The sequence below is a fragment of the Hypanus sabinus genome, chromosome 23, assembly GCF_030144855.1.
Source record: "Hypanus sabinus isolate sHypSab1 chromosome 23, sHypSab1.hap1, whole genome shotgun sequence".
NCBI lineage: Eukaryota > Metazoa > Chordata > Chondrichthyes > Myliobatiformes > Dasyatidae > Hypanus > Hypanus sabinus.
Genome location: NC_082728.1, coordinates 29,691,219 through 29,704,382, shown reverse-complemented (window position 1 = coordinate 29,704,382; position 13,164 = coordinate 29,691,219). Strand labels below are relative to the sequence as shown.

General features: G+C 39.3%; 1 protein-coding gene across 2 annotated transcripts in view; it reads left to right on the top strand.

The window, feature by feature from the left end:
* LOC132380083 (matrix-remodeling-associated protein 7-like) overlaps positions 1 to 6,754 on the top strand; it is a 117,561-nt gene extending 110,807 nt beyond the window's left edge. For both annotated transcript variants that reach the window (XM_059948629.1, XM_059948630.1), the window contains one exon: positions 6,269 to 6,754. Coding sequence is in view for 1 of the 2 variants with exons in the window: in XM_059948630.1 (XP_059804613.1) it covers positions 6,269 to 6,281 (13 nt within the window). In the remaining variant the exon portion in view is untranslated. The remainder of the gene's footprint in view (positions 1 to 6,268) is intronic.
* Positions 6,755 to 13,164: the final 6,410 nt, after the last annotated feature.

The following is a 13,164-nucleotide window of genomic DNA, read 5'->3' as shown; positions in this document are numbered from 1 at the left end:
CCTTGCCCTCCATATTGTAATAGTAATGGTGGACTGAATAAGCTAAATTTTAGAGCCAGTCATTAGGATCCTCAGCCACACACACAAAATGCTGGAGGAACTCAGCAGGTCAGGCAGCATCTATGGAAAAGAGTAAGCAGTCGACATTTCGGGCAGAGACCCATCTCCAGGTCGAGAAGGAAGGGGGAAGATGCCAGAATAACAAGATGGGTGGAGGGGAAAGGGGATAGCTAGGAGGTGGTGGGTAGGAAAGGTCAAGAGCTGGAGAAGGAACCTGATGGGAGAGGAGAGTGGACAACTGGACAACTAGTAATTATACTAGGGTTCTTTTTCATTGAACATTTATTCAGTTCTTGTATCATTGTAAGTACGTACGAATTAATTGCATAAGTGTCCTTGGCTTAGCCCACCTCCTAAATGGTAAGAATGAGTTGTTTGGCTCACCAAGTTCCTACTAATGAGCATTTGTTTACACTAATCCCATTTTTTTAAAATCACATCTTCTGCCTGATTCTACCACTCACTCACATTGGATCCATTTAATGAGACAATATCCTACATTCCCAGCCCTCTTTGGGTTGTGCGAAGGAAGCTTTAAGTGCCTGAAGCAAACCCATGTAGAATTAGTAGCTCCATCAGCTGCAGTTGACTTGCATTCCACTAAGCTTTTACTTCCCTTTTGCAAACTGATCATATGAATATAATGTATTTTAATCCCCTTGTGCTCCCTATGTTGGTTGGTACCTGATTCCATAACATTCTCAAAAGTTGTCAAATTATAACGCAGGAATAAAATTGCTGCTGTATTGTTTGTAATCCGCCTCTTGGACTAGCTAAGACCTTGCATTAAGAAGTTGAACACATGGAATTTGATACTTGTTCATGGGTCAGAAATCTGACTGCAGCTGTGGTCAATCATTTACAAAGGCAGTCTCTATTCAATTTGCCTAATTTTCCTGACAGCATTGAGGTTCCAGAGGGTGCTTCATAAAAGAAGCACTTTAATTCAAAACTCATTTGTAACTGCAGAATTTTGCAGATTTCTCCCTCCCAATTTCTGAGCTGTGGACAGTGTTGTTGTTGTACAGTGTATATACCTGGAACTATATTGGGCTTCTACAGGGGACAGATACAAGTTATCTGTAGTTACATGTAGTTATCTGAGAGATGTTAGTAAACCAGAGGGTAGGAAATTGTTTTAAGAGCCAATATGAAGATTAACTCATTCATATCTGATGATCCAGCTATTCTGATTTGAAGATGACCTGATGCTTAACCCAAACTGTACTGACCAACTTTAACTGCGGATGGGGAAGTAAACGTAGTCCAGTTACAAAACCCCAAATTTTATCACCGGTTCCTGAAACAGCTCAGTTAAATTGCAATTGAACACAAGTACTTAAAAGGAAATCATGTCCTTGGTAACATTGTACCAGTAGGCACTGAATTAACTGCAATTGGGTAAATTTGAGCAAAAAGTGCTGTTCGTTTTATTCCATTGGGTGGCCCAGTTCCCTTAGCAGCAAACTGTAAATCTAATTAGCTTCATTTTCTGTTTTTAGCAAACTCATTTTCCATTAGAAGCTGGAGAGATCGCAGGTTTTTTTTAAAGCAACTGACTGGCTGAACTCTTGTTGTTTCCCTGACACCAGCTTTTAAGACTGCTTATGGAGTGCAGTTAAAAATGGTGTGATTAGGGGTGGTTTTTGTTGAAGCATCTGTGCTCACCTCAGGAGTAATCTGTAGAAACTTCTAGGGACTTGTTACCTGGTGAGTTCTGAAATGTCTTCTAAATGAGAGGCTAAGGATAAAACTACCATTTTCATGACTAAAGTACTGACAACTAAACTAATGAAGGGTAGTCACTGATGTAGCTTGTCACTTTGTCACTTTTGAAGCTTGAAATGTATTTGTGTGTTTCTTAGTAAAGCTGGCCTAATTTTGGTATGTTTTTTTTCTTTACTAACTTGACTACTGGGACAATGACTTGAAGATCATGCTCATACACTCCCTGCTTTCTCTTCACCTTTATTTCACTCTGCCAACACCTTCCTGCATGTGTCTCTACATTGCTTTCACTGTACTTGCTTTTTCCCAGCATGATGCTGCATACACTAGGATGCACCGAATCTCTGGTAAGTCCAGATTTTTATACCTGGTGTATTTTCTGCTTGAGCAAGTTTGTTATGAATGTTGAAATTGTCGAGCCCAGTATAGACTATATGAAGAGTTCATGCAGATTTATTTTAAGTGCTAATTTCTAACAATGGCTAGATCAACTACACCTGAAAATTTATTATAAAGGACTGACCCACTCCCACTGTCTTTTCCCCTTTCAGCTCATTCTCATTGTGGCTGTAAGATTAAAGATAACCTGCCTACTCTTCCAACATTCTCTGCCAAACCTGCTTCCCCTATAAATGAGGGGGAATAGCAATTGGTGCATAGGAAGCTCATCTGCAAGCACCATATTTGAAATTAATTGATTGAAATTCTGAATTTATTTGCCAACCATGTTGGCAGAGTGGTTGCAATCGACTTGACTCATGAATGCCACAAGGGGTTAGATAATTCTAAATAGACTCCAACAAGTCACATCTATCTACAGTTGGAAGGTGTTACTACATGTCCAAAAGCTGAGAATGGCTGGTGGTATGTTTTGAAATATTTCCAGTATGGTTGAAGTTGACTGGAGGATTTCTTCATTTCTGAGAAGAGAAGTTCAAATTTAGTTGGTCTTGCTTCAAATTATGTTGGGAAGATGGCAAACATGCTTTCATTACTGACCTCAAGTCAATGTATGATTGCTTTATTAATCATATCACAGCTTTACATAGTTACAGTTCCTTTTCTAGTCTTATAATTTTTCCTTCGTTTGGATGCTTGGGCATCTCTAAGGTGACTTGGAAATGTAATATATTTGTCCTTCATCTTTGACTTGCACCTTAATCTAAGGCTATCAGTATTTTTGGCACAAACAATATGGACCATGATGCTTTTAAATTTGGAGTGAATCCCTTTCAAATGAGCCTGATGCCTTATCAATATCTGCAGCTTCTGCCAATGCAAACTAGAGCATACATAAGGGTCAATCTTAACACTTACACCAGATGTGTAATGTGCACAATTGCAGCCTTTGGTAAGCTAAGTTCAGGCTTTTTTTTGGGTTTGTAAGGTATTCTTAGTTTAATGTCATGACTTTCGGGTGTCAGGTTGAGTTAAGTGAAATGCAAATTGAGTATAACACCTACCGCTGGAGTGAGATTGGGATATTTCCTATTCTCCAGTCTGCTGGTTGTAGATTAAAGTTCAGATACAGATAATGAGTTTTCATTTGTAGCTCGTGGTGATGTGACCATATAGCTGGTGTTGGCTAAATGACCACTTTGTCTAACCCTCCGTAATGAACGTCAGCACATTGATAGGACCAGAGAGTTTTTCGGTTGAGATGCTTCTCACACTTTAAGTCATGAGGTTCCAATTTATCCAGTCTCCTTTCTCCTTTCTGTAACCTCCCAAGTAGAGAGGTGGCAGCATTTAATTCTGGAGCAAATTGTTGTGAGTACTAAACTTTTGAAGTTAGTTTCTGATCTTTTGACTTCCTCATTTTGGTCAATACAATTTTATAAGGTGTTTAACATGTTAATAATACAAAAGCTTAGGTTTAAGACAAGCTAAATAGTTGCATGCATTCATCTGAGACCAACCCATTTTGTGCTAAAATATTGGAAAATGATCCTCGTGGTTAGTTTGTTTTTAAAACATTTACTGAACTATACTTGGGAATTCTTCATTGACTGGCATAGAATCTAAATCTTTTTCACCTCCAGAGCCTTCACCACTTGGGACACTTGGCAAGGTTGGGCTTTTTCAGAGCTTCAGTGCTCAGATGTGACGTTTATTAGGTTAAGGACTTGTAGATACTTGGCAGACCTCATAGCTCCATGAAAACTGGTTGTAGCAAGTATAATTTGCCTATTGCTTTCCTCTCTACCTAAATTTACTCTTAAATCTTCCTGTCAAGAAGCAGATCCGGTAGCTTTCATCATTGGACTCTCAAAAGCCAGGCCAGTTTTTCCAAAAATCTCTATCTAGCAAACATTGGTGCAAGCATCGCATACATGAACTTTTGTCAGTCAGCTTTCTATGGTGAAGATACTATAGTTGAGTTTGCATCATGCATTGTCTTGGGACAAGTTAGTGAAATGCTTGAACATTTTGTAAAGCACATGTTTTGTGAACTGAATTGCAGCCTGTATTCCAGGAGCAATGTTCTTTTCCCTACACATGACGAATGAAGTTTCAAACCCAAAGTACAATTATTTCAATCGGAGTATTAAACTACTGAGGAACTTCCAAACAGAACTGCTGTTGGAACAGTAGTTTGGGGAAAAACTCAAAGATTCTATTGTTTTCTTGCATGCTTGCTATAGTACCAAGCCTTTGATCTAGGTTTGGATGCACAGTTCACCTAGTCCAGGGGTCGGCAACCTTTACCACTGAAAGAGCCATATGGACCCATTTCCCACAGAAAAGAAAACACTGGGAGCCACAAAACCTGTTTGACATTTAAAATGAAATAACACTGCATACAATGGTTTTTTTTGCCTTTATGCTATGTATAAACAAACTATAATGTGTTGCATTTATGAAATTGATGAACTCCTGCAGAGAAAATGAAATTACATTTCTGCATGCAACAAAAACATTTTGAACTCTGAAAAAAAGACGTTGGGTTGAAGGTTACTCCATGGTTAGCCTACCTTCGATCAAAAAATTAAAAGAAATCGTGCACTGGCGGGTGTCAGGGATTGGCAGTGGTGACGTATATTAATAGCGATAAAAAACACGTGGCGGTGTGCTACACGCAGCGCTAAAATAACGACACTGCAGTCAAAGATAACTTTATTCGAACTAAACAGCCTTGCTTTAAAGCCTCCCTCAACCCGCCCCCCGTGGGCGCGGATGCTCCAAAAGACACGTACTCACAAACCCCCGTAGGCTATCTCCCTTAGCCGGAATGGTGGCTAATTGTGAGCCGGTTCGGATGTGCCAGGAAATGGGGTCGTCACAACGTTCTATTTAGATTGTACAAGATCACCATAATCTTCAAATTTCGAATTACATTTCAAAAACTAACAAACCACGGGGAGCCGCAGCACAGAGATGAAAGAGTAGTATGCGGCTCTGGAGCCGTGGGTTGCCGACCCCTGACCTAGTCTGAGTGAAAACCAAACCTAACCTAAAATTCCAGGTTCCACGTTATATAAAGCAAGCATTGCACTGTTCAAAATCCCTTTCTTCATAAAATAACACAATCTTATGTAAAGTTTCCATTGCCTGATTATTTTGTTTTTGAAGTTGCATAAGAAAATATAAGAATTGTTGCTTTGTAAAGTGCATGCAGGAATATTCAGACCTGAGTGTTTCATGCAATTTGTGTTCACACATATGCAGTTACTGCATTTTATTAACTTGGCAGTATCTGAATTGTAATACAAATGAATGCTTGGCATCCTTGATGGGGAGCATCTGTGAAGAATAGTTAAGTTTTGAGGATGATTTTCTCGGATCTGTTCTGAAACAACATTGACTTGAAACAAGTTTCCTTTCTCCACCTACTACCTATCCTGGGTACTTCCAGCGTTGTTTTGAATTCAGATTTTCAGTTTTGCTTTTCAATGTCCAGTTTGTGCTTTTCTAGTTGATAAACTGGGCCCAGAGTTATTTTGGAATGTTTGATGTCTCTGTACAACTGCATTTGTGTAAAATTTCAGCCAATCTGTTTGTAAGTGCAGCATTCAATCTGACAGGTTTTGCTCTTTGCTGTGAAATTGTAGGGCATTAGTTGACTTTACTCTTGATGAGCTAGATCGTCTGCTCTCTGCATCATGGTCAGGACCATATTTAAATCCAGTTTGAGTCCAAAAACTAAAACCTAAAACACTAACTATGTTGGGAAAGAAATGAAAATTTTGAATTGACAGTGGCAAGGTTTGCTGTCCAAACATGCACAAAACCCTTGCATTGCATTGGGCCCCAGAAAGTGGCTGATGTATCTGGAACCAGGTGCTTAAGGAATTGATGTTTATTTAAGATTTATGATGTAGAACAGAAAGTGGATGAAATAGACCTGTTTTTGCACAATGGTCTTTGGGTATAGGGTGCTGAAAAATAAACTCCTTGCTGTAAGCCTTTCTGTTAGAGCATTTTATTATATTAAAATATATTTAACTTGCCCACAAATGAATTTCTTTTTCTTTTACAGAGCAGAAGAATAGAACCGATTTGGGAGTCTTAAACGTGAATTATCTGAGTGGTTGGAGGCTTGAATTTTACGAGACATCAAGCCAAAAAAAAAAACCATGAAGCTTATCTTCAGTAGGGAGATGCTGTTAAAGATTCTGTAATAGATGTTGCAATAGAATCTAATATAATAGAAAGCATTTACATTATTGTCATTTATAAATCACAGCTTTGTGTTATAAACTAATGCAGATTAACAAACAATGTTAAGTTTATTCACAGTAAGCCTTGTATCTTTGTAACTAATGCAAGACACCCATTTTATTTTGCTCACCAATGCAACAATTTGGTTAAGCCTCTAAACGGAAAATTTATTACAGGGTTGAAGTACATAACTAGTTTGAATGTTCTAGTTCAGAGACTTGCATTTGTAATTCTGAAACAGCAATGTTTGTTTATTCTATTACATGTCGGTACTTCTGATGTTTAATAAAGTCTCCAAAGGTTACCATTGTAATGTGTTTGTTTAATTTTTTTTCTCAGAATATAGAATGATGCCCCTTGCTAATAAAGACATGCATTTCACTACCAAGTAACTGAAGGTGGTGTTGCTTCAATCACAAACTGGAGAAGATCTGCAGATGTTTGGAAATCCAAGCAACACACACAAAATGCCGCAGGAACTCGTCATGCCAGACAGCGTCTATGGAAAAGGGCAAGCAGTGGGCATTTTTGGCAGCAACCTTTCATCAGAACTGGAGAAAAAAGATGAGAAGTCGGAGTAAGAAGGTGGGGAGAGGGAAGAATAAACACAAGATGGTAGGTGATAAGAGAAACCGGGAAGGAAGGAGGGGATGAAGTAAAGACCTGGGAAGTCGATTGGTGAGAAAGATCTTTATCTCTGGAGAAGGGGAAATCTGATCGTAGAGGATAGAAGACCATGGAAGAAAGGGAAGGGGCAGGAGCACCAGAGGGCCATGATGGGTGGGCAAGGAGATGAAGTGAGAGAGGGGAAGGGTGAAGGGGGGGTCATTACCATAAGTTTAAGAAATCGATGTTCATACCATCAGGTTGGAAGCTACCCAGACAGCATGTAAGGAGTCGCTGCTCCAACCGGAGTTTGGCCTCATCACGGCAGTAGAGGAGGCCATGGGCTGACATGTCGAAATGGGAATGAAAGTGGTTGGCCACTGGGAGATTTTGCTTTCTCTGCCAGTCAGAGTATAGGTGCTTGGCAAAGTGGTATCCTAATATCTTTATAAGCGGAACAAGTGCTACACCTCCTCCCCCACATACAGGGCCCCTTCCAGGTGAGGTGACATTTCACCTGTGATTCTACTGGGGTCATCTACTGCATCCAGTGCTCCCTGTGTGGCTTCATACATCAGTGAGACCCAACTTAGATTGGGAGACTGTGGTGAACTACATATACCTGTCTGGACACGCCCCCTGCTGACTGCTCCTGTGGCTCCTCCCACAGACCCCAGTATAAAGGCGATGGAGGCCTGAGCCCGGCCTCTCAGTCTCCAGGATGTAGTATGGTGCTCAACCACTGCTTGTTCCTTCCTCCAGTCAATAAAAGCCGATATCTCGTTTTCACGTCTCTGAGAGAGTTATTGATGGTGCATCCAAGATTGCTTCACCGAGCACCAATGCTCCACCAGAGAAAGCAGGATCTCCCAGTGGCCACCCATTTTAATTCTTTCCATTCCCATTCCAATATGTCAGTCCATGGCCTCCCCTATTGTCGCAATGAGGCCACACTCGGGTGCAGGAGTGACACCTTATAATCCAACTGGATAGCCTCCAACCTGATAGCATAATGTGGATATTGATTTCTCGAATTCCCAGTAATGACAGCCACCCCCCCCCCCCCGCCCTCCCATTCCCATTTCCCTCTCTCACCATATCTGCTTACCTACTCATCACCTCCCTCTGGTGCTCCACCCCCTTTTTCTTTCATCTTCTATCTGATTTCCCCTTCTCCAGCTCTTTATCTTGCGCACCAATCAACTTACCAGCTCTTTACACCCCCACTCCTGGTTTCACTTATCACCCTCTGCCTTGTATTTCTTCCTCCCCTCTCCCCAGCTTCTTACTCTGACTTCTCATCTTTTTTACTCCAGTCCTGGTGAAGGGTCTTGGCCAGAAACATTGTTTACTATTTTCCAAAAATGCTGCCTGGCCTGCTGAGCTTCTCCAGCATTTTGTATATGTGTGTTGCATGGTGTTGCTTCAAGTCTTCTTTTAAAAGGGGACAGTATCTGACAAGATCACGTAGTAATAGCATCATTGTAATATGTTCTGTGTCATAGTGCCACGTGTCAGAGTAAACATCAAGCACAAGTTGAGTGAAACGTTCTGTGGAATGGTTTTGCTAGGTACTGCATATGACTGGGTTCTTGCACTGGTAATATTCTGAAGTCATGAATGCATTGGTTCATTGAATTTTTGCGGACTGCACTCTATTTTAAAAATAAAAATAATCTTGCAGAAGAAGACAAAATTGAAGCTAATCCTGTGGACTATATGTCTAAAATTATACCTGGTGAAGGCAGGTTGAGGCTCTTTTCCTTTCTGCGGAAAACATTCACAGCAATCATTTGGCAAGGATTAAAGTCTTCACATTGTGGATTCAGTTATTAAAAATCATTAAATCTAAGTTTTGCCCGTTTTATGTTGGGGAGTCCATCCCATATCCTTTGTTCTCTTTTCACCTTGCTGTGCTCCACCTCACCGCAACTCTTTAATCATTATCCCCAAGATAAATCGGATCTAAACAGTGAGTTGCTTCTACTGAGGCAAACCTGAATTGCTTCTAATAATATTAAATCCAGTATTGGGTAAAACGCATAAATTTTTACAAATGTACAAATTTGCATCTTCATTTGGAAAGGAAGCTAATTGGACTTTGGACAAAATTCACAATGCCTTAATGGTTTATATGGGCTTTAATGTTAGATTACAATGAGTAAGAAGAGCTGAATATTTTTGCATGACAGATTTCCACCCCACCCCTCCCCCTTTGGTGAGACACAGCAGCCATTTAATCTTTCATATTGTTAAACTATGGCTTGAACTCTAAGATTGTACTTAAAAGCTGCCATTTGTAAATGCTTGACTTGAAAGCAGCATCTTGTTGGATACACAAATTGAGCGATAATTCCATATCATAATATTTAATTAATACCAATCCGTTAGTCTGGTTTCTCCAGTCGTCCCATGGCCACTGCATCAGGCAGAATTAAGATGGTGCCTGATTGAAACCTGATTTGCATAGTATGGTCTTACAAAGCCAAATACTGGATCAATTCCTTCTAGCTCCTGCTTGTGGGTGAGAATGTTATCCAGGGCAACCTCACAGAAATTACAAGCTGTGAGATTGTGGAATCCCTCGCAGTGTACAAATTGGCTGTTGCTTTCCCCATGTTACTCTGCTTGCAGAAGTGTTTTTCTAAAGTGCTTTTAGATGTGGTCTGAGTCTTAAAGAGAAATGCAGATATTTTGAATTTATTCTCTGACCATAACGTCGGCATACTGCAAAGTCCCATTTCAACAAAAAAAAATGACAACACAAACCTGCAGAACTGATTTAACTAAAGTAGAGGAATTCACTGTGGGACTTGAATTAGTTTTTAAAAATTGTCCAACCTCTGCCATGGGGTGTTCAACCGTATGAACCAGTGTTTAACATAAGTACCATCTTTTTCTAGCTACAGATGCTGCAGTGCAGTTCACTTAACAACTGTCAGCAGACTTTTTATTTTGTGTAAAGATTATTATATGTAGATAGTGTCCAAAAGTCTTTAGTTAAATCATTAACAAACATCACACAGGACTTTGGTTTTCCAGAAACTTGTTTCTTGTGCTGGGTATCCACCACAGTCATCTAACTACATGAAGTAGGAACTGCACCTCTTTTTACAAGTTGACTTAGCTCTTCAAATAGTTCATGAAGTTGGGTTGTGTAGACTTATTTAGTGTAATTTTTTAACAAATCTGCTCACTTTATGCACCCTACTTTCTGTTATAGGATTCAGCGAGAACAACTGGCTGCCATCTTCAACTTAATGAAGGAACAGAAGGAAGTTTTTGGTGACATGTCAGAAGCAGATATGGAAGAACAACTCAAACTTTATTCTCTTTAGGCTGCAACTCTTTGAAGATTTCTTCACTTAGGGCTACAAATGTCAAGGCAAAACAATGTTACTTGCAAGTAACTTCAAATTTAAGTACTAGTAAATAGTTTTACAACTTTATAGTTAGTGTATAAATGTTTGTCTTTGATTATTTCCCAGTGATGTAACTGGAGACTTCCTAAGCATGCATGGCTAATTTTGATTCATTTGTTGTTTAAACAAAGTGCTGATGCTCAATCAAGATAACGTGTGACCATTTTGCTGTTTAGTTGCAGTGATTTATTTCTACAGTGCTAAATTTTAACTTAGAAAATTTTGGTAGATATCTGACTCCATTGCAATCCACAATTTGTAGATATTGACAAAGTATCAGTAATGAAAGACATGCAATTTGAATTTAGATCTAATCCTTAAATCTACATTTCTTAATTTCTTAACAGTTCTCATCTGTTGGAATTAATTCAGAGGTGGAGCTTGCATAATGCAGATTGCTAGTGCCGTTAGCTCTTCCTGCTCAGCAGTACTCACTTAGGGGCTAGTCTGGACCCCATTACAATTTGGGCAGAAGCATGAAGACCAGCTGAATTCTGTTAGGGAGGGTGTTTGATCACGACACTGCCAGGAAGTTTGTTATCAACTCATTCAGAAATTGATGTGGCTGCTGTAGGAGGACTCTTCCACTAGCTGTAGTAATCCCTCATAAAAGAAAATTGCAAAAAAAAAGCTGGAACTTGATCAGCTGAGACGTACAAGGCCATCTGGGTAATATCCTGCTTCTAATTGTTTTGAATGGAATTTAAGTTGGGAGTGTGGATGTTATGTCACGCCCATTGCTGCTACTCCAGTGATGCACCATCAATAACTCACTCTGAGACGTAAGGCGAGATATCGGCTGTTATTGACTGGAAGAAGGAACCAGGAGTGAGTGTCCATCATACTATGTCCTGGAGACTGAGGCCGAGCGTCAGGCCTCAGATCGCCTTTATACAGGGGCCTGTGAGAGGAGCCACAGGAGCAGTCAGCAGGGGGCGTGTCCAGACAGGCACATAGTTCACCACATCCAGTAATAGATCCTTTGGGCCAATTGGTGCTGAACATGTTTAGGTTTGGCTGAGAACTAGAAAGTAACATTCTTACCATGCAAATACCAGGCAGTGCCCACTTTCATACATTATTGATAGAGAGTCTTCCACCATCAGCATCCTGAGGAATAACAGATGGCTAAAAACTTAAGTGAAATACCCCCAAAACTGATAAGGTCAGAGGGTGCGTATGTTCTGTAAGACTCAACATTTTTTCAGGGTGGTTTGCTTGTCATTTGCTTTTGGTACCAGAAGTACTGAAACAGGATAAAGCAGCCTCCTTGATTGCCTCTCCACCTATCAGCATTAGGCCTTCCACTGCCAAAGTAGAATCTAATACAAAATAATTTTGCTAAGATCAACTGAGTCAATAGCTTATACCACCTAGATAATAAGGGCAGCAGATGGAAGAATACTATCTGCAAAGGTCACCTTAATGTGAAAAGATGGTTATTTCTGTGACACAGGGTTGGAAATCTAGAACTTCCAAGCTAAAAAGTTAAGAATACTTCAGTCATACCCACAGCAACATTCCAGCTAGACCACTTACCACCATTTTCTTGAGGAGGTAAAGTATAGGCAGTAAATGATGTTTCCATGATTCCAGCAGGTGAACAAAGAAAACTGCTCATAATTTAGGTCTGGAATGCTTTTGCTTATGTTTTTCATTTGTCCTTCTATTGCTGCATTGCAAATTCAGTGAACGAAGTGGTATTTTTACTAAAGGCAAAATGGATGTCTCATTTAAAACGCTGTCACAACATTTTTACAAAATCACCTTGCTATTTGTTCATTTCATTTTGTAGGGTTTTAAAATTCAGATTTTTCAATTGCTTTTATTTACTACAAACCTATATTTTCCTGTAGCAATTTTAAAACTGAACGGTCATTTGTGGTCATCCTTTTTCCTATTAAGTACAAATTGCATATGCTTTTCTGGATGAGGATATCAACATCCTTTCATAATTTAAAATAACTGATTTTATGACTCAGTTCTAAATTCAATGTGTGTACATGTAATATTATCAGTGCCACCTTTATTTTGAAGATCAACACTGAGGGATTGTTTCATTTTGGGATTTCTGAGATTTGAACAAATAATTTTAATGATTTTTACGTGGGGTTTGGTTTTAAAAACAAGGTAAACCTGGGCTTGGGAATAAGTGACTTTCTTATCTGAGCAAGTACAAAATCCTTGATATTTTATTTCAAGTGACTGCAAATCCTAGTTTTTCACTCAAAATATCACCTTTCCCCAATTATTGTGTTTTTAAACTTATCTAGAAGATTTATTCCATTTTGGACTTTGACAGACAGAGAGAAGCTAAATATTTCTCAGCACAAATAACTCGATCTGTTCAAAACACTTTTTTTCTGACCAAGTCTTTATTTTAAGTTGCTACATTGTGATATCACATTGACATGTGTAAGAAACATTTAGTAAGAGATGCAATTAAACTATGTGCAGTAATTTGAAAACAATCTGTATAGAGATTGAGTACTGACAGTGTGAGGTTTGTTTTCATGGAAGTGAATAACCGATGACTAACAATGAGATTACGTCTAAATTTGTATTTTTTTTTAAATCATCTAATTAAACTCAAAATACGGGAATTATTATTCTAAATTTAATTTATGGTAAGCTCACCACAGCCAGAGAGTGTTAAGAGATGAATGTTCCACGTGTCTCGGTAACC